At 33.0% G+C, this 22,726-nt stretch overlaps 1 protein-coding gene across 4 annotated transcripts; it reads left to right on the top strand.

Annotated features, from left to right (window-relative positions):
- Positions 1-1,358: 1,358 nt before the first annotated feature.
- LOC105766558 (54S ribosomal protein L17, mitochondrial-like) lies at positions 1,359-6,666 on the top strand. Of its 4 annotated transcripts, none has more exons than XM_052629494.1 (8): positions 1,360-1,678; positions 3,267-3,360; positions 4,327-4,488; positions 4,740-4,805; positions 5,234-5,308; positions 5,822-5,951; positions 6,027-6,146; positions 6,292-6,666. In XM_052629494.1, the coding sequence occupies exons 4-8, from the start codon at positions 4,792-4,794 to the stop codon at positions 6,433-6,435; spliced, it is 483 nt and encodes a 160-aa protein (XP_052485454.1). In that variant the 5' UTR covers positions 1,360-1,678; positions 3,267-3,360; positions 4,327-4,488; positions 4,740-4,791; the 3' UTR covers positions 6,436-6,666. The 4 variants fall into 4 exon arrangements, with proteins under 4 accessions (XP_052485456.1, XP_052485454.1, XP_052485453.1 ...); XM_052629493.1 differs by having other exon boundaries at positions 4,317-4,488; XM_052629496.1 differs by lacking the exon at positions 4,327-4,488 and having other exon boundaries at positions 1,359-1,678.
- The last annotated feature ends 16,060 nt before the right edge of the window (positions 6,667-22,726 follow it).

Raw genomic sequence — 22,726 nt, 5'->3', positions numbered from 1 at the left:
TATATTATATATTTTTAAATAAAAACTAATTTAAAAAAATCAAATATGAGCGAGCCGGATCGGGTTCGAGTTTACCTTTTTTAAACCAAATCGGATTTGAACAAAAATGTAAATCCATTTTCTAGACCGGTTAGACTTGAACTAAAAAATTGATCTAAATACATTTTATGGATCTAGCCCAAACTTGATCCAACCTGATGAACTAAGTTTTAACACTTTTTAGATGACTGATGTGGTCATTGGGTACATGTTGATAACATCTAGAAGAAATTATAGTGATGGGTTGATTACCATATTATGTTATCCTGGAATTTGACATGTTTTTTAAACTATAATTTATTGATATATTATATATTTTAAAATTTTTTATATAAAAATAATTTAAAAAATTAAATACGAATATGTCAAGTCAGATTCAAATTTAGTATTTTTAATTTAGGTAAGATTTGGACAAAATTTTAGGCTCAATTTTTAGATCGGGTCCGCAGTCACTAATCACAAAAAAAATGATAAACATTAATGGTGATAATATTAATGACAAGAATATTAACAAAATCAAATTAATAAAGCAATTTCCAAGGGAAATTAATATAACTATACATATGTTAACTGGAATGATGAAAGCTTTCCTTTATGATTCGATAATATTCCAGTAACTCCAAAAGCGATCATGGAACATTTACAGCTGGATGATCGGTTTATTTATATTTACAGTGGAATAATATTGTAATTGTTTTCGATTATTATCTACCAAAAAGAAAAATGAAGGCAATGAAGTTAAAGCAAGAAAATAATACCCACAGACTGGAACTGCGTTTATTAGAAACTACAAGATTTGGGCCGCTCTTGAGCCCTCTAAAGTCTTGGTCTTTTCCCTTTCTATCGTTTTATTCACTTAAATGAAGATAAATTAAAGGGTAAATTTTAAAATAGTCTTTTTTATTTGCCTCAGGTTACATTTTAGTCACTTACGTTATCGTTTTGTTACAAAGTGGTCATTTTACTATTAAACTCTGTTACCTCCCTAAAAAAATTATATGTGGCAGTCCAAATAGGTTTTAAATACCAACTTGGATGTCCAGTTGCTAGAATGAAAATATGTTTTTAATTAAATAAATTTAATTTAGACTACTACGTATGACGTCGAAGTTGGCATTTAAAAAATTCATTTGAACTTCCACGTAAGATCGTTAGGGAGGTAATGGAGCTTAACGGAAGAGTGACCACTTCGTAATAAAATAATAAAGTAAGTGACTAAAACGTAACATTTCAAACATAAGTGGCTAAAATGTAATCTAAAGCAAATAAAAGTGACTATTTTTGTAGTTTAACCTAAACTAAAAACAAAATCTTTCACTTCTCTATCAAACTGAGCCTTCTGCAAAGCTAACCAAGAAAAGGAGCTTCTCTTTTGTTTTGAAACCCTAGCCGCCGTGAGCTTTCATCGCTATCAAAATGTCGTCAAGGGTTGTCTCCAACTGTCAACCCTTTTAAGTCGACCCTCTATTTCTCCTTTTTCAAAATCTTCGATATGATTTGATTTTGGATTCCCTTTCTGTTAAGTTCTTTTTCTCCAGTTCGTTTTTTTCAGGTCACCAAGTGCTCGACGATATTACTCAACGAACAAAACTAGAAGCTGATCATTTTACTCTCTTGATCGGATCACCAACTTTCTTCGGTAAGAGCCTGCTTAATTGGATATGATCTAATATATTATTAAACCAGTAAAAATCTTGAACGAATTAAAATGTGTACTTAAAGATAAATTGCATGATTTAGCTTTTATATGACTGTTTCGAATTAAAAATTCGAGTTGATTCTATTAACTCGATTCAAATAATTCGAAATTCGATTTTTTTTTTCGAATTTTTCAGAGTGGAACCGAATTCAATATTAAATTGAAATATGCAGGCAGGGCCGAAGGGTTTAATTTGTTCTTTTTGACTCTGTCTTTAGTTAATTTGTTCTTTCTAACTTGTAGATATTTCCATGAATTAAAAAAATTATTAATTTTCTGAGCAAAAAGGCTAATAATACCAAGGCATACATCTTTGCATGGTACATTATCTTAGTTTCTGAAACTTAGATTTTGTCAATAGAAACTCAGTAAACTGGTTTTCCCTATACTCAGTTGGGATGCGAAAATGCTAAAAATACAAAATTAAAAGCTTTAATATTCAAGATTTTTCTCGAGATGGTTTAATCTGTCAATACCTTTGCAAATTTTGATATGTCTCTAAACAAGTAAACATCAAGAGTGTGTTCCTTTTTTATTCCGTTTTTATTTGCATGTATGTGCTTGTGCTTGTGCTTGACCAAGTATCATTTGAAATAAAGATTGACCATTTATGCACTTTGATTTCAGTAATCTCAATAAACCATTGATTGTTTTATTCCTTTTTTATTTACATGCATGTGCTTGTGCATGATCAAGTATCATTAAAAGTCTCTATACACGATAACTTTGATAAGTCAGATTGTTAATGAACCCGGATCTGCTGCTTTAGAATATTTCAATCTCCATAGATTATTGGGTTCTCATTGCCTAATTTGTAATTTCCTTGCTTGATGTTGAATATTTAAAATATATGGTCTGTACTATGTAGTTTGATAAAGCTTTCTTTAATCTAAGTAAGATCTATTGCTATAATGTAGTAATTATTAGACATGAAGAATTGTGTGCTGTGATGATTATTTTATTTTGTTACATTCCTTTATATGTAATTTTTCATTTATCAAACGAACTTGTATCCTTTTCTTTTTTCTAGGGTCTGAATAATGGAGTTTTAACAATGAATTTTTTTATGCAGACTTTGTTTTTTTTCTGGTGTAAAATAAGGGTTTAATTTGTTCTTTTGACTCTGTCTTTAGTTAATTTGTTCTTTTAACTTGTAGATGAGTGATCCAATTCCAAGTCGTCATATAATCATGTTTAAAATTTTAAATAAAAATATATTTTTTAAAATTACATAAAATAAATAACACCAGTCATTTTTTTAATTTAACTCAAACAATTATATTCGATTCGATTTGAATTCCATCTCACTCGACACGATTCGTAAAAATTTCAAATCGAGTTAGGATGATAAAATAGGATTTGAAAACTCGATTAACTCAAAAATTTTTCATTCGGTTCAATTCGATCGAATGCTCACCCCTAGTGAGAGTTTTCTTTTAGAGTTTCATATTTGACTAGTAATAGTGGTTTATTTTTAAAAAAAAATCCAATGGACTCATCTTTTGCTTTGATATTGTTAATTATGTAGCAAAAGAAGGTTTCTCTTTTGAGGATGTCAACAGTGTTTGAATGGGGGCTTCAATTGGTCCTTTGATTGACTTGGCCATTCATATCGACCCAAGGTATCTCTCTACAATCTCATGATTTTGTTTGGAATAACATTGATGTGTGTTGTTTTATTTGATTATTGTTTCTTGTGTGCATGACTGTTGATATTTATTTGGTCGTGTGTATTCCCCTCATTGAGTGTGTTAGTAATAAGTTGGGAAAGTCAAATCCATCAAGTGAAGGAAAAACTAGTTTGAAAGTAGTCGTTGAAGTCCCTTTTAGTTGAATGGGGTAAAGATAAAGTAAATAAAAAACAAGGAAAAAATAAAACATAAAAAGAAGTTTTGAAAGTTTTAAAAAATAAAAGAGATACGGTTATTTTTGTTTATTGTTTTTTTTCATTAAAATGACTATAAATGAAACCCAACTGTACATTAATATAGCTCTCCAAATGACCAGTAGACAATAAATGAAAACCCATTTTATTTTTATTGTAATTTAAAATTCTTAAACTGTTCTTTGTGATTTTTGAAATCCCCCGCTTCATCGGAGACTGATTTCAGGTATGAATCTTTACTTCAACTTTGTCTTTTGCCTTTTCATCTCTGTTTTTAGTTTCAGATCTGTGCTTCTTTACTTGTATTTCAGTGGGTTTTAGTTTCAGGTCTCAGTCTGGTTCTTGTTTTTGTTTGTTTATTGTCTAGTATATGTTATTTATTTTTGGATTTCTTGTTTGCCTCTGTTTAAGATGGTTGTGTTATGGTCTTTTTGTTTTGTAATTTCTGCTTAGCAGAATACTGTTGGGGGTTGGGGTTTTGTGTTTGGGTCTTGCGGCATGGTAGTTTTTGGGCTTTTCTGCCTGGGTATATGGGTTTGGAGACTGAATCGTGGGTGTGGGTTTTGTGGGCTTGAGGCGTGGGTTGGGGAGCTGGGGTTTGGGGTTTTTTAGTTAAACAAAAATTAAAAATACCTAAATGAAAAGTAAAAATAAAAATAAAAAATTACTACGATACCTTCACACTGGATTTAGGTTTAAGCAGGCCTTTTCAAGTTGAGAATGCACAGATCGTTGGTTCGGCCATTCATGGGGGTGCGTGGGTTTTCCTCAACCTCCAAGAAAATTGTGGCGTCGGTATTGTTCGAGAGATTACCTGTCGTTATTCCCAAATTGGATCCTGTGGTTTATGCATTCAAGAGTTTTCGTAAGTTTTCATTCTCGTGAGAAAATCTGGGAATGTTCTATCTAGGATACCTTAGATTTCTATTGGTTAGCTCATTGATGCAAAAAGGAAGAAAAAAAGCTAAAATATTTTGCTGAAAACAACATGATTAGTGGTTTATGGCACAAAGTTATTAGCTTTTTTAGTTCAAATTTTCAGCTACTAATTGGGGTTTTATGGAAATAGATGAAACTCTTGCGATTTATTTATGTAATTGCTTTTGTTTTATGCAGCTTTCGATGGAGGCAGCAGTATTGACACAAATATCCTTATGAATTCTTGGACATGTCTAAATCTAGGCAAGTTATAAATTTGATTCAGTTATATTAGGGGCATTTATTTGTATGTTGGGTCTTTCTTTCCAGCTTAAGTGGTTACCGACTAAGCATAAAAGTTGTTAATTTTATGCATAGCAATTAAGAAAAAAAAGGAAAGCAATTGATTTATCCAAATGAATGATTTAGAGTCGTGATTCCTCTGGAGAGCTGATTTGTAGAAAACAATGTAGAGTAATTTAGGCTTAATTGTTTTCAATTGAAAAACAACAGCCTCAAAAGCAATGGAAGTTGTTCGTTTGGATACATTATGTATGTTATGCTCCTTCTCCTTGCTTTGCACTTTCAATGAGTAGATGCATGACTTCAGATTTGCACATTAAGAAAAAGGTGAAGTGCAACAAAGATGATTTTAGTTTTCAGCTAATGTAGTGAAATTGTTGTATAACCAGGGGAAAAGGTGATTACCAAATTGACAACGTTCCAGCTCCAAGGATCACTGAAGCTGACAAAACGATTGACAGAAAGTAAGTTGTAGATTTCATATTGCTCATTGGAACTTAATTATCAGGAGACCGTTCTTTGATTGGAAGAGATCGAATATGTGTTGTCAAGAACTAACAATTTTTGGGAATAACTGGCCTGAAATCTGCATTAATAATCTCTAAGAAGCTGACAAAACGAATGACGGAAAGAAAGTGGTGCATTTTTAATTGTTCAGTGTAACACTTTTATCTATGGGCTATTCTTTGTTTGATAGAGATCAGATATATGTCATAAGGAACTAATAGTGTATAGGAAGAAATGATCAGAATTGGATCTCAAAGTGCTTTTCTCTTCTAGTTAAAGTATCTGTCTCCTTATTTATACATAAGAGTTATGTGAACAAACAATAAACATCATCCTTAAGAAAAAATTTTCTTCCTCTCGGTGGTTGTGGCCTTGTGTGGATAAAAAGTGAAGTTAGCACATTTGAGCGACTGTTAGTAGTTTAGTACAATATTTTGATTGCGAAAGCTCTGAACTTTGTATTTGTCAAGGTCATTGCAGAGAGCACTTGATAGAAGATTGTATCTTCTTCCATATGGTAACAGTAATGCAGCTCCTAGCGGGAAACCTGTGTGGCATTTTCCAGAAAAAGTTTATGATTCAGAGGAGACGTTGCGCAAGGTAATGGTTTTTATGCATCTTGTTTCTTTTTCTTTTTTGTTTTATCAATATGACATAAATATGAAATATTTGCAGTGTGCAGAGTCTGCCTTAGCATTCGTACTCGGAGACCTCTCTCACACTTATTTTGTCGGAAATGCTCCCATGGGGCACATGGTTATACGGCAGATGGAGAATGTGCCTGAACCATTTAAGGTATTTCAAGCAAAATGGTGGTATTATTTACCTCTTATATTGATGTAATAATTGTCTTTTAGTCTTTTTAATCAAGTGTCAATCTTGTTTGGATAACATACATGCACTTCACTTTTTCCTACCTTATGTTTTTACTTTCTGTCAGCGATTTTTTTTCAAGTCTCAAGTGATTGATACCAACAAGTTCGATATCCAGAAGTGCGAGGACTTCGTTTGGGTGACCAAAGGTGAACTCTTGGAGTATTTTCCTGAACAAGCTGAATTTTTTAAGAAGTTGATTATCAGCTGATGGCAAACTGCTTCATTCGGTTCCAAGCCATACAGGTCTTTCATATAACCCAAATTTGTGGAATAGAGTGTCCAAGATTAGAAAACCAAACATCCGAACGTGACTCAATTAGGCAAAAATAACGAAAAGCTCATTGGCTAAGGATGGATTGAATTGTCCAATACTTTTAGTTTCTTATGTAGGCGATTATTGATGCATGGTCTTGTTTTATTTTATTACATATTCCTCTCATCTCTGCTGCAATAATATGCTTGCATGGTCTAATATGTATGTGTGCCCTTGATCTTTGGTCTTGGTAGGGTAAATTACACAATTTAACTTTGGGTTTTATGCAGTTATAATTGGCTGATCAATTCCAATGTCTACCTTCTTGGATAGTGGGTAAATGTAGATGACTTGATAACCCTATTTTATTCCTTTTTAAGTAGGGGGTACTGAAAATGGTTTATACCATCTAGCATTAGGACTCTCCTTCCACAATGCTGACTTGAAGTAAATGAGCATCTCTTAAACTACTAATAATTGGAATACATTTTTATCATTCGCAAAATATTTTGGGTTAGGTTAACTTAATTTTAAAATGAACAAATTTAAACACTGTTTTTAAAAATTTTAACAAAATTAAATAAGAACAAATTAAAAAAATAAATATGTTCGATCTTATTTGATATCACAAATCATTACCTTAATAAAACGGACCACCTTATGATTCAATGAAATCAAATCAACACAAGCCTTATTTATAGCAGAGGTTCAATCGAATTGATGTTTTTGTCAGCTGAACTGGTCCAGTGGCGCATTAGACTGGATCTTCACCATATAAAATGCCTAAATGAAGAAAAAAACTAAAAATTACTACGATACCTTCAAAATGGATTTAGGTTTAAGCACGGTTTTTCAAGTCGAGAATGCACAGATCGTTGGTTCGGCCATTCATGGGGGCACGTGGGTTTTCCTCAACTTCCGAGGAAATTGTGGCGTCGGTATTGTTCAGAGATTACCCGTTGTTATTTCCAAACTGGATCCTGTGGTTTATGCATTTCAAGAGTTCTCGTGAGAATATTTGGGAATGTTCTATCTAGGATACTTTAGATTTCTATTGGTTAGAATCGGTTAACAGTTATTCATTGGGGTTTTATGGAAAGAGACCATTTTAAGAATAAAAAATAAAGGACTCTTTTAAAAAGGAATTGAAGGAAAGAAATCGTTGAAATTTTATTGTTTTGTATTCAGTGTAAATTGTATCATATGTAGTCAATATTTGTAAATTGTAGGGTTCAATAATGAAATGAAAATTCCAATATGTGCAGAGGACTAAGTTACATAATTCAATAAATTTAAAGTGAGCATTACAAGAATTATACATATCGATTCCAAACGGTAAAGCAAAAGTAATTTAATTTAGGAATAATGTTATATTTGGTACTTGAACTTTCATAAAATGTCCAATGTGGTATATGTACTTTGAAAATGTTCAATGTGTCTAAACTATCAATATGTATTTTATTATGGTATCTGTACTTTTATGAAACGGTCAATGTGGTGCCTATACTTTGAATATGTCCAGTGTTTGAACTATCAAGATGTGTTTTATTATGGTACCTAGTATTAACACGTTAGTGAATTATTAAACCAACCAATGAAAATTCGACATAAAGAATTTTTCAAGTCTACATGGATAATATAACATTATGTGAAAAGTTAAACAAAATAATAATAAAAATTACTAAAGTTGTGGTTAATAAAAAGAAGTAAATACTAAACTTCTATAAGCAAAAATGCATATTTTCCAAAGAGCTTTCCATTTGAAATAATATTCTTAATTTATTTTTAAATAATATTTTATTATCCATGAAAGTATAGGTAGTTTCATGTAAGTTTAATATTTGCTTCTTTTTATCAATCATATATTTAGTTATTTGTTTTTAATTTAATGTTTTTGGTTTTCCAATGTATCCATTGAAGTGAGCCCATTGACTAATTTTCCGCATTTTATAGGCCCATTAATTTATTAAGGGGTAGACACTGGCTATGAGTATTAACATTAGGTACCATAATAAAACACATATTAATATTCCAGGTACCAAATTTGACATTTTATGAAACTATAGATACCACAATAAAACACATATTGATAGTTCAAGTACCACATTGGACATTTTCAAAGTACATGACATTATCCCTTTAATTTATACTATTAAAATGGGACCACCAATTATAATAATATTGAGTATGACTCCTATTTTAGTCAAATTTGAGAAATAATCTTCTAGTTAAACTCATTTATTTGTTTCAATCAAACTCGATTAGTTTAGATTAATTTATTATTATTTGACCTATGAATTACAACCTTAGAAAATACACCCATTAGAGATAAGAATTCATAACACTTTTGGAGAATTTTATGTTTACGTTTTGAAGGTTCTTTGTTTTTCGGGTTTTAGGGTTTAGTTTTTATCTCCATCTTTGTACTCTTCATTCTTTTGCCATTATAGTAAAATTATCTTTGTTGATGATTTTTTTATCCTTTTTGAGAGGTTTTTCCATGTTAAATTTGTGTGTTCAATTTCTTAATTTCTTCCGCTATTTTTTTACTTGTTCGTTGCTTAATCGAGTCGATCCCCAACAAGTGGTATCAGAGCTAATCCAATTTTCGTAGATCAGTCCGTTCAGAGATGGCAACAACAAGATTTGACATTGAGAAATTCGATTGTGTCACAAATTTTAATAGGTGGCAAGTCAAGATGATGAAAATTTTAGTTCAGACTGGCCTGAAAAAGGTCGTTACTGGGAAAAAACCCGAGAATCTAGATCAGTCAAAATGAGAAGAGCTTGATAAAAAGGCCTTTTCTGCAATGTAGTTGTGCCTTGCGAATAGGGTATTGCAGGAGGTATTGATGGAGAAGACCTCATCCGCATTGTGGGAAAGATTAGAAACTCTTTATGCGACTAAGTCTTTGGCTAACTGTTTAGTGTTGAAACAACGTCTATTTACGTTTCGCATGAACGAAGGTGAGCTTCTTAGAGATCACATCAGTCAATTTATTACCCCATTCGTACAAGTATTTTAGGGAGACCCTGATTTTTTACAGAGGCAAACTCTCATTCGAGGATGTGAAGGGTCATTTGTTGAGTAAAGACAAACTTGACTATGATTTTGGTTTGGATAGCAAGGTAGATAAGAAAGCTTCTTTTTTGGTAGCATCAAAGAAGTGAGACAAAAGGTGTCGCTATTGTAAGAAGTTAAGTAATGTTAAATCAGATTGCTATAAACTACGAAATAAAAGGGCTACTAAGAGTAACGAGGAAGATGTAACTGGTGCTAATTTGGCTGACGAAAGCAGTGATGATGTCTTGTTAGTGTCAACGAATAAAAGCTCTGAGCTTATGTTCGAGTGGATCCTAGATTCAAGATGTTCTTTCCACATGTGTCCTAATAGAGAATGGTTCTCCACATATAGTTTGGTTGAAGGTGAAGTTGTGCGCATGAGAAACGATTCATCCAGTAAGGTAATTGGTATGGTACTATTAAAATTAGGATGCACGATGGGACGATTAGGACACTCTCAGATGTCAGGTATGTATCTGATTTATGAAAGAATCTCATCTCCTTAAGTATTTTAGACTCAAAAGGTTGCAGAATTAACATCAAGTCGCGTGACATTAAGGTGTCTCGTGGGGCTCTTGTTTTGTTAAAAGGTAAAATAAATGACAGTCTTTATATTTTGAAAGGTTCTACAGTGACCGATGAAATCGGACGTCCCTCGTCCGTTATGGAGTCAAAGTCAACTCGTTTGGAGCAGAGACAACTTGGTCATAGGAGGGAAAAAGGTATGACCGTTTTGTTGAAAAGAGGTTCTCTGTTGGATGTAGGTTTGGAAAAGTTAGGGCACTGTGTTCGTGAAAATTAGGCCCGAGTTAGTTTTGATTTGGCATTGTACAAGTCGAAGGTTAGAAGTTTTCTAGTTTCTAAGCATAGATTCGACTTAGGTAATTCCCTGCATAGTTCAAGATAGACCCGTGACGGGCTTTGGCAAAGATGGCGTTGTGGAAGTATAAGTCAAGGTGGAGATTTGTTGAGTATGACTCCTATTTAAGTCAAATTTGAGAAATAATCTTCCAGTTAAACTCTGTTTATTTGTTTCAATCAAATTCTGATTAGTCTAGATTATTTTATTGTTATTTGACCTATGAATTTAGCCTATAAAGAGACTCTTTTACAACCTTAAAAAATACACTCATTAGAGATTAGAACTCATAACACTTTTGGAGAATTTTGTGTTTACGTTTTGAGGGTTCTTTGTTTTTCGGGTTTCGGAGTTTAGTTTTTATCTCCATCTTTGTACTCTTCGTTCTTTTGCCATTATAGTAAAATTATCTTTGCCCGTGGTTTTTTATCCTCTTTGGAGAGGTTTTTCCACGTTAAATTTGTATGTTAAATTTCTTAATTTCTTCCGCTATTTTTTTACTTGTTCGTTGCTTAATCGGGTCGATTCCCAACAAATAATAATGCTAAAGTGGTTGCTGTTTACTGGTGACACTTTTCATGCAGAAAAGTGCTTCAAAATTGTTTGCAAGCCTAGAGACTTGATCGAATTTGAGGTAGGATTTTCAACTCTGGATGAAAATTAAATAAAAAGTAAGAAAGGAAGGAGAAATCAGTTCATCTGATTTCACAACTCTGGATTTGGTGCACCATGCTGCCGATTGTGAGACTCCAAGGTAGAGTTGGATAACAACTTGGATGGAATTTCTAACAAGACTAGAAGAACTCGAATTCTAATCGAATTAAGTGTGGGTGATAATGTTCGAATATGATTTAGATTTCTTAAACTTGAAATTAAGATATTATGGTTTAGTTCAATTGACATCGAGATATTATTGTTGTTTCAAGTATTATATTCTTTAAAATTTTAAAATAAAATCAATTTAAAAATTAAAATTAAAATGAGTTTTGTTAAATTTAAATATGTGCAATTTTAATATTAATATAAAAATTAACTGGGACTCTAATTTAAATTAGAGAATTAGAGATATTAAGTTTCTAGAAGGAATAGATTTCAAGAATTATTGAAGTGTGACATAATTAGAACTAGAAATATTACCACCACGTTTTTCTAATTGTAATCCTAATAAAACTTAAGTATTTTGGTCTAACTAGAATTCATATTTGAAACTGAAAAGCTTTCTGTTTACTCACGCTGCAAATAGTTTTGCTTCATTAGGATTACTTTACTGATCCACCGCCATTGGTGTCAATTTAGATTGTTTTTCTGTACCGAAAAAATTCCAGAGGAAAGTGAATTTCTTTAATCAACAACCTTGGTTGGGGACTGCCGAGAAGTCTGTAGATCGTCACACTCATTACCTGTTTCCATTCAATAAGAATGTTGAAGATTTCTTAGAGAAAGAAAAGACATTGATCCACTCACAAATTCGATTGCAAGAAGATGTTAAAATGGCTAAAAGGAAAAACCAAAAAATCGAGAAAGTTGTCGAGGATTGGCTGTCGAAGGTTGTAAGATGCACGGAGTCTTAAAATTAAAATGCAAGAAAGTCATAAGTGTTGCAATTGCTTTCCTAATTTGTGTTGGCGATATCAGTTATGCAAGGAGAAATATGAGAAAACTCTGGCTATCACTCAACTTATTGAGACTTCGAAATTCGATCGAGTTGCCTTTCCTTGGCTTGAATTCTTACCACCTATGCATGCGGTTGCTTCAAAATCTTCAACTTTTGCTTTGAATGAGATCATGGAAGCATTGGAAGATGATGAAATAAACATGATTGGGGTACGTGGGATAAGAGGAGTGGGCAAGACAACCTTAGTCCGTGCAGTGGGTAATAAAATCAAAGAATCACAACTTTTTGATGATGTTGCAATAGCTGTTGTGTCCGAAGCTCCAGATCTTGGCAAAATTCAAGATAAAATTACAGACTCTTTAGATATAAAATTCGAGAGGAGAAGTCGAGAAGGAAAAGCCAAGGAATTATGGGTTGAATTGGAAATGAAAAAAAGATTCCTTATTATCCTTGATGACATTTGCAATGAACTCAACCTAATTCGTATAGGAATTCCGTTTGGTAAATATCATGCAGGATGTAAAATTATTTTTCCAACACAGAGTAAACAAGTATGTGAGACCATGGAATGTCAAGTTATGATTTCGCTCAATATTATAGATGAAGAAGAAGCACCGAGTATGTTCAAATTGCATGCAGGGCTTGATAATGCTTCTCCCAACATTGTTGAAGTGGCTATGAAAGTTGCCCAAGAATGCATAGGTTTGCCCTTAGCTACTGTAACATTAGCAAAGGCTTCGAGATTTAAATCTCCTAATGGATAGGAATTCCAACATCCTTAGCGACTTCTTTTATTTTGCAATACATCATCCTATTTCGATTCAATTTCCAAGATTATCCTAAACGGCATTTGCAATGAACTCATCTCAAGGATGTTGGAATTCCATTTGGTGAAGATCACAAAGGATTTAACATTATTTTTACTGACACCACTCCATCGACTGTCAAGCTGTGATTTTGCATCAAGAAGCATGGAACCTGTTCAAATTGCATGCAAGGCTTGATAAGGTTTCTCCGGCCATGGTTAAGGTGGAGGATGCAAAGGTTCGCCTTTAGCTATTGTAATATTAGCAAAGGCTTTGAGAGGTAAAATCTTTAGTGGATGGAAATTAGCATGCCATAAGCTTAGGAGTTCTACAATAATGGACATCGAATATATTCAAGAAGAGGATCAGAAAATGCTTACTTGTATCTTAAATTTTTGAATTAAGATTGTCTAACACGATGTTACCTAAATCTCAAAATCTTGATTAAATTATAATTTTAAAAGACAAAATAATAAAAAATAGATATTTATTTTTAAAATATTTAATTAACCTATATATTTAAACATTTTAAAACATATCATATTTTATTACTTAAAAATAAAATAAAATAAATTGTAAAAAAAATATTAATTATTGAATATCCATCAATTTGTACCATTACTAAATATTTTCTTACATAAAGTTATGAACTCAAATATGACAACTATCTTCAGTACTTATGATAAATATTTTGTTATGCTAGAGGTGTCCATGGACTAGGTTGGGTCGGACATTAACAAAATTTTAAGCTTGGCCCGACTTGAAAAACAAGCCTAAAATTTTGTCTAAACTTGACTTAGATTATAAATGCTAAACTCGGGTCCAGACCGACCTGACCCATATTAAAGCCTATAGTATTGATACATTTCCTGTTGTATCGATATTATCTACGTGGTATTGATACATTGAGAAGGGTATAGATACTCAAGCACTTTTTCTTTAGTCATGTATTGATACCTTTGGGAAGGTATTGATACCTTAGGCATGTATCCGGGCCGAGTCGGGGGCAGGCTCGAGTAAAGAAAACCTTACCTAAGGTTCGGCTAATTTTCTAAACGGGTCTAATTTTTTCTTAAACCCATTTTTCGAACCTATATTTTGCCCAAACCCTCTCACTATTCAAATGGGTCTTCAAGCCAGGTCACTTGAATAGGTCTACAGTTATACTTCCAAGGTCTATTCCAAATGGGTTTTATTTACTTTTCAATTCTAGCTGGTAAATAAAGGGTGTCCATGTTTTCACATGCTCGTTGTTTTACAGATAATGCACAAAAGGTGAAAAATAGACACTAAATTTTGTTTGCACTATTTACTTTGACTTTTGCAATTTGGGCATTAATTTTATTAGAAAATGCATGATTGGGCTTGATTTTGGAACAATTTAATTTTGGGATTAAATTGAAATTTCAAATTAAATTATGCCTTTGATTTTTTTATTAAATTGAATTCTAATTTGATTTGGGGATAAGATTAATTTTTTTGATTGTCCTTAAGAGTGAATTAGATTGAATTTTGGTTGGGCTTAAAATCAAATTTCATTTTGATTAGGTTTGAATTAATTTTAATTAATATTCATGTCATTTTAGAAGAAAAAGCGGCTATATGGGGTGAATATTTAAATATCCACATTTGGTCTTAAGTCTAAGAAATAGAAAAAAATCATTAGAAATTTATTTTTATTTAATAAAAATCGTTTAAAAATCATTTAGATTTGAGGGTTTATTGAATATTATTTGAAAACCATGGGTTAATGCCAACTAATACCTAAGTACAAAAAGATGCTTGAGGTTTGTTATACACAAATATCACCAAGTGCCATCTGTCTATCACATTGTACCCTTCATACCTCTAGAACCACCCTAAACATGGAAAGCCATCACTACATAAGCCTCACAAAGGCTCTCTTTATATACCTTGGAAGGATAAGGTGGACTCTCTCTTCTTCTTCAACGCTTGATGAGAGATCCAAATAATATATCTTCCCTTTACTCAACCACATACGGTTCTTTAGGTGAATCATTCTCAATTTCTAAACTCAAATCTTGTATCAACAAAGTTTAAAATAAATAGAGAAAGAAAATTAAAATAAAAAAAGTTGAAATATGTTTTAACGATTAAAAATTAACTAATATAATATATGAGAAGTACCATTTCTCATCTTTTAATAAAAACTTTTCTTCATCTTCTAAAAAGAACAACACAATTTTAGCTTTAGTGACAATCTTTCTTCATTTCTAATAACCTCCCTTCTTATCTTGCTCTTCATGTTATCAGAACTTATTCTAAGAATCATGCAATCTTTCCTAGTTAAGGATGTTGGGGGTGCATTTTCCATATATGCTCCAAAGGCAAACAGCATAGAGATAAGAATTCTAATCTCAAGATAAATGATGCATAATTTTTTACATTCTTCATCTTAAATATCATATTCAAATTCCTACAATTTTAAATTACCAGTTAAGCATATGATATCCTTGACATTAATCACTTGGAGAAACTCAAAATCCCAAAGTAACTTCATATTACATTTAAGGAACCCTAAGGTAAACCTTAGGCTAATTGTCTTGTTTTGATATATTGGGCAAGTAGTGTGTTTATGGTTATATGTAATCTTGGAAACACAAAGTCTTCAAGAAAATCTAGAGAGATTCCAATCTGATCAAAGAATTTGAAACCAGTGATTGTCTTAGAAGGAGAAAAATATAGCATAAATAGGTATAGTTCCTCTAGTTGATTTAACTTTTGGATTTAATTAGGAGGAATTTTGAGAAATAAAACATTTATGTAGATTCAATAATTTTAAATTCTCCAATTCTTCTAATTTGTTTATGGATTGAAAGATTACAACCACACAACCTAAAATGAAATTTTTATAATTGGGTGATTATTCGTGCAATTTACCTTAAAATAAATTAAATGAAATGAGTTATCATTATCTCAATTAGATCCTCGTATAAATCTTTGTACAAAAGTTTAAAGGATAATACAAACAAAAGTTCAAAGGATAATACATTTACAAATCATTATCAATCAATTCTTAGATATCATTTTTGTTAGATATAATTTTTTCTCGATCTGGTATATTTTAATGCATCGTTTCGGTTTATCGATGTTTTCAAATATTTTATATATGTATTGTAACAACCAATTTTAGTGAAATTGAAACAGTGGTTTCGGGACCAAAATCGACTCAAAATATTTATTTTATTATTACTTTAGTGTCTATAGAATATTAGCAAGGCCGTATAAAAATTCGTTAAGAAAATTTATCGTTTGCATGTTTAATTCGGTGAAAAGGGTTAAATTGTAAAAGATACAAAACTAGAGTTCTATAAGTTAAAGATACCAAATAGCTATGAAATTATTTGGTTGAAGGATTTATGTAGTAAATAAACCATTATTATGAGTGGAAAAATATGGATATCTTATTAAGTATTTTAAAGGTTAATTACTAAGGTTAATTTTGTAAATTAATAAATAAATGAAGTAATTTAATGTAAAAGAAGATATCATCTTCTTTGTTGTAAAACACCACCGAAAATACAAGAACAAAACACCATTTTTGAGCTTTGAACATTCGGTTGCATCTCATTGCTTGCATATAAGTAGTTTTTCTCTCATTTTTAATGATTTCTATGTTTTAGAAGTCGTTATAGCTTAATCTAGCTAGCCCGGGGACCAACTCATAAAATTGTTATAGATTGAGGGTTATGCCATGATTGTTCTTGAGTGATTTTTGATGTTTTATGTTTGATAATGAATCTTTGTTGAGGATTAAACAAGTTTTGTAAAGTGAATTTTAATGAAATTTGTATTTACGGATTGATTTATAAAAATGGAAAAGAATATGTGTTAAATTTATGAAATAAGGGTTTCTTTGAGTTGATATAAGTCCTTAATAAACTTGGTTAGTTTGAATGGAGGATTAGAATGTTTAGTTTTCATTTTATAAGCCTAAGGATTAGATTGTGAAAAGTTAAAATACTAGGGGAAAAATAGTAATTTCTCATATAAATGAATTATGGATTAAATTGATTTGTAGAAACACTTAATTGAATGAAATTATTCTTTTAGATCACGAACGGGTTGACGATCACGGAAAAGGGAAGATTTCGGAGTAGTTCTTTTATTTCTTAATTTCTACAATCTAGTCTTGTAAGTTTGTTATATGATTATTATTAATTATATTGAATATTTCATAATATTTCATTATTGGATAATCTTTGAATTTCATTTAGCTATGTTTAAAGAAATTGAAGCGTAATAATATTCGGGCTCTATGCTTAGCAGGCTTTGTGCCGGTGTATTGAAAGTGAACGTCAAATTGAAAATTTTTGGTTAATAATAAATGAAGCTATTATCGAACTTACTAAGCCTTTTGTGCTTATTAGTTTGATTTAATTTTTGTAGGATTTGTGGAATCGTTGCTTTGATTGAAATTAACCCAGAAGCTCACACACTATCATCATTATCTCGGTAGTCATTTTGGTTTTTGCTAGTTGGTTTAAGTGGCATGTATTAGGAAAGGTCTTTAGTATTTTGATATTTTTGTGAAGAGGTAAATATTGAAAGTTGATATGTTTATGCTTGTTGCTAGTGAATTACATTTGAACTTCTGTGCATAATTAGGTAAACCTTTTGGACCACATATAAGTAGATAATGTACAAATCTTTTTGGTGCAAAGTGTTGGTGCTTGAATACTTCAAACATGTGGTGTGTATTAGGTTAGTTTAAAATGAGTTATGATGCTTAATTATGATAAGTTTTTGGACGTGTTTAGATGATTTTTGGTTGCATGAAATTGAGGTGCCTTGTGGGCATATTGGTTGGATGAATTTTTGGTCTATTGAATTGATTATTTTATGCATGAATTGGTATGTTTTGAGGTCTTGAATGTGGGAACAAAATGCTTGTAGGTGCATATTTGAATTGGAGATGGAAATAACTTGAATTTGGCCAATTTCATGTCCACACGGCCTGAGACACGGGCATCTGTCTCAGCCGTGTGTGACACACGACCATGAGAAATGACCATGTGTCCCCTGTAGGTTTTAGAGGCATTCAAGTCAGTTACACGGCCTAGCACACGGTTTGGCATATGGGCATGTGAGACCATTTCGAGAGTCACACGGCTTGGCACATGGGCGTGTGGCTTGGCCGTGTGACCCATGTTAGAGAGTTACATGGGCACGGACACGGGCTGGGACACGGCCGTGTATCCCTACTTCGAATGTCCACACGGCCTGAGACACATGTGTGTGTCTCAATCGTGTGAGTCACACGGCCTGGCCACACAGGTGTGTGACCCCTGTAGTATGAAATTTTCTATCTTTTTCCATGAAGTTCTAAATGTTTCTGATTTAGTCCTGAATTATTTCTAAAGTATTTCTTTGGCCTCAAGGGCTTGCATAAGGGACGATTTGCATGTGTTTGAATAAATTATGCTATGATTTATGAAATGTTTAGAATTGAATGTTTTAAGTTACAATTTTTACGATAATGCTCTATAACCCTATATCGGTGAGGGATACGGGTTAGAGGTGTGACATTTAGTGGTATCAGAGCTATGATTTAGTCGATTTTCAGATTAACCGTAGCATGTTTAGAGTCTAGAAATACATGCCACTTGACTAACCGATGATAGTTTGATAGCTTTTGATTATTTTTCAAATGATCTTATATAGATAAAAGATGTCGTCGGGATCCAATCAAGCAGGTTCTGACGAGGTAGAAAGTTTTATTCCACCTACTGATGAGGAAACTGCGCGGAATGAACTTGGACTGTAAGGATCTAGAGAAGTAATACCTGATGCATTTCTTTGTATGATGCATGACATGTACGATACGTACTTAAAGGTAAACTCCACAGTTCTATAATCTCAGTCTCCTCACCCTCAAGGTGCAAGTAAGAAACGTGTTCATAGTGTGACCATTTATAAAGTTAGAAAGTGTGGAGCCGTTGAATTTTATGGTAACATGAGTGATGACCCAACCAAGGCTAAATATTGGTTAGAACATACTCAAAGGGTGCTTGATGAAATGTTATGTTTCCCTGAAGATTGTTTACGATGTACGGTATCATTGTTAAAAGAGGAAGCATTTCAATGGTGGCCCACATTAACGGCAGTTGTATAGAAAGAAAGAATCAAGTGGGACTTCTTTATGTCTGAATTTTGAAAGAAGTATATTAGTAAACGCTATTTGGAACGGAAGAAGAAGGAATTTCTTAAGTTGAAATAAGAAAATAAGACAGTAGTAGAATATGAGAGACAGGTCGTTCAACTTAGAAAATATGCTCGTGAGATCGTGCTTACTGATGAAGATATATGTGTACACTTTGAAGATGGATTGAAAGATGAGATCAGATGTTAGTGAGAGCTTTGGAAATCCATAAATTTGTGTTTTTGTCTGATCGAGCCCAAAAAATAGAGGAAATCTGTAAAAGTAAAAGACGGAACAAAGAAAAAAGGCATGTATTCAGCAAACATGTTGGGTCTAAATCTTTCTTGAGCTCTTCACAGAAGAAGATGAAAGTGTCATGGGTTACGCATATCTAAGTCCGTGACAAAAGAATCTAGTAATAAGTTCCCTGCTCTGTCAGGGTTTTTTGGAAGAGATCAACCGAGATAGAGTAGCAAGAAAACTCTAGCTCCTTCAGTAGCTAGTGTGGGCATTGTGAAGAATACAAATAGAGTAAAGTGCAAGCAATGTGGACGGTTTCACTTTGGTGTTTGCAAAATTAACGAGGGGATGTGCTTTAATTGTGGATCTCTAGACCATTTTAACAGAGAGTGTCCAAGTCTAAAAGAGCCCATTAAAGAGCATAATGAGAAGTTGGTGACCACTTCTAACAGAGGTAGAAGACCTAGAAATAGCGCAATGACAGGAGTCAACAGAGGTGGTGTTAAAGAGTCAGTGACCAAATCTGAAGTTAGAGCTCCTGCTAGAACATACGCATTCGTGCGCAAGAGGAAGCCTTGGCTCTTGACGTTATTGCGGGTACTTTTTCTATCTTTAATGTTAGTGTGTATGCATTAATTGACCCGGGGTCGACTCATCATATATATGCACTACGTTAGTGACAGAAAAGAACTTACCTGTAGAATCAACTAATTGTGTTGTTAAAGTCACGAATCCTTTAGGCCATAGTGTTATAGTTGATATGGTTTGCAAGCAATGTCCACTGAAAATTCAGGGCTGTAAATTTCCTGCTGGCTTAATGTTGTTACCCTTCAATGAGTTTGATGTCATCTTGGGTATAGATTGGTTAAACATGCATGATGCTATGGCTTGTTGTCATCAGAAAAGAGTTGAGTTGAAAGGTTCTAATGGTGAAGTAATCTTTATTAAGTCTGGGAGATCAGATGGTATGTCAAATATAATTTCGGCAATGAAAGTACATAATGCGAAAAGGCTGTGAAACGTTTTTGGCTTATATTTTAGATTCCAAAGTGTCAGAGAAGAAAGTGGATCAAGTGTCAATGGTTTGTGATTTCCCAAATGTTTTCCCTGAAGAATTACCGGGTTTACCACTAGAGTGAGAGGTTAAATTTGTCATTGAGTTAGTGCCCGGTACTGCTCTAATTTTGATTGCGCCGTATCAAATGGCTCCAACTGAACTTAAAGAACTTAAAGCACATTTACAAGAACTGATAGACAGAGGTTTTATTAGTCCAAGTGTATCGCCCTGGGGTGCACCTGTGTTGTTTGTTAAAAAGAAACATGGGTCGTTGAGATTGTGCATTGATTATCAGTAATTGAATAAGACAACTATAAAAAATAAATATCCGTTACCTCGTATTGATGATCTTTTTGATCAATTGAAAGGAGCTTTGGTATTTTCAAAGATTGAACTTCGATCAGGATATTATCAGTTGCGAGTGAAAGATGTAGATGTACCAAAGACAACATCAGAACTCGCTATGGACATTATGAGTATTTGGTCATGCCATTTGGATTGACAAATGCTCCGGCAACATTTATGGATTTAATGTACTGAGTTTTTCAGCCCCATCTCGATCATTTTGTTGTGTTTATTGATGACATTTTGATTTATTTTAAAAGTGAAGGCGAACATGCTCAACATTTGAAGATTGTATTGCAGACTTTGCAAGAAAAGAAACTATATGCTAAATTTAGTAAATGTGAATTTTGGCTCATTAAAGTCAAATTCCTTGGACATGTGATCTCGAGAGATGGTATAAGAGTTGATCCGAGCAAAATTTTAGCTATTTTGGAAAAACCCATAAAATGTATATGAAGTATGAAGCTTTTTAGGGTTAGCTAGGTACTATCATCGTTTTGTGAAGAATTTTTTTATTATAGCTTCACCTATGATGAAACTGTTGCAAAAAGATGTATGTTTCGTTTGGTCGAATAAGTGATAGCAAAGCTTCAAAAGATTAAAAAGCTCATTGACAGAAGCTCCAGTGTTGACGCAACCTAAATCTGGGAAGGAATTTGTTGTTTATAGTGATGCCTTTTTGAATGGCTTGAGGCGTGTCTTAATGCAAGAATGAAAGGTCATTGCGTAAGCCTCTTGGCAACTGAAAGTTTATGAAAAGAATTATCCGATGCACGATCTGGAATTAGGAGCGATTGTGTTTGCTTTAAAATTTTGGCGTCATTATTTGTATGGTGAAAAGTGTCATGTGTATACTAATCACAAGAGCTTGAAATATTTAATGACCCAAAAAGAATTGAATCTGAGACAGCATAGATGGTTAGAATTGGTAAAGGATTACGAAATTGTGATTGATTATCATCCTAGAAAAGCAAATGTAGTTGTTGACGCTTTGAGCCGTAAATCTCTTTTCGCCCTTCGAGCAATGAATACTGAATTACGGATGAATTGCGGTGGTTCTATCTTAGCTCAGCTCAAGGTTAAACCTTTGTTTTTACAGAATATACGGGAATTACAGCTTGTTGATTTGAAGTTAGTAGCCAAACGAAAAATGGTTGAGATTGGTCAAAATATTGAGTTTAGCATTCATGATGATGGAAATTTGTATTTTTGAAAAAGGTTGTGTGTACCTGGATCTGTAACTTAAGAAAAATTTGTTAAACGAAGCTCATAGTAGTGTGTACTCTATCCATCCGGGAAGTTCGAAGATGTATGCTGATTTGAAACAGTTTTACTTGTGGCCGGGAATGAAACGAGAAATTTTTTATTTTGTATCAAAATGTCTGGTGTGTCAACAAGTACAAGTTGAGCATCATGTTCCATCTGGGTTATTGCAATCGGTCATGATTCCGGAGTGGAAATGGACCAAGTTACAATGGATTTTGTCACAGGGTTGTCGTTAACGCCAAGAAAGAAAGATGCAATTTGGATTATTGTAGATCGACTAATGAACTCCGCACATTTCATACCTGTACGAATCGATTATTCATTGGAAAAATTAGCCAAACTCTATGTTAATGATATTGTTACATTTCATAGTGTTCCATTATTGATCATTTCAGATCGTGATCCGAGGTTTACCTCAAGATTTTGGGGTAAATTGCATGAGGCGTTAGGTACAAAATTGAAGTTTAGTACGGATTTCCATCCTCAAACGGACGGTCAAACTGAATTAGTGATTCAAATTTTAGAAGACATGCTTCGGTGTTGCATTATTGAGTTTGAGGGTAGTTAGGAGAAATTTTTGTCATTAGCCGAGTTTGCTTACACTAACAGCTACCAAGTGTGCTTGAAAATGGCATCGTATGAAGCTCTTTATGGGCGTAAATGTAGGAATCCATTATGTTGGTCAGAGTTGAGTGAGAGGAAGCTTGAAGGAGTTGATTTAATTCGGGATACTGAAGATAAAGTCAGGACCATTCGGAATAGCTTGAATGTCGCAATGGATCGTCAGAAATCATACACAAAATTGAAGCGTAAGAGTATTGAGTTTGCTGT

This window comes from Gossypium raimondii, chromosome 4 (assembly GCF_025698545.1).
Source record: "Gossypium raimondii isolate GPD5lz chromosome 4, ASM2569854v1, whole genome shotgun sequence".
Classification (NCBI taxonomy): domain Eukaryota; kingdom Viridiplantae; phylum Streptophyta; class Magnoliopsida; order Malvales; family Malvaceae; genus Gossypium; species Gossypium raimondii.
Note: the sequence above shows the minus strand (reverse complement) of the source record. Positions and strands in the feature narration are given on the sequence as shown.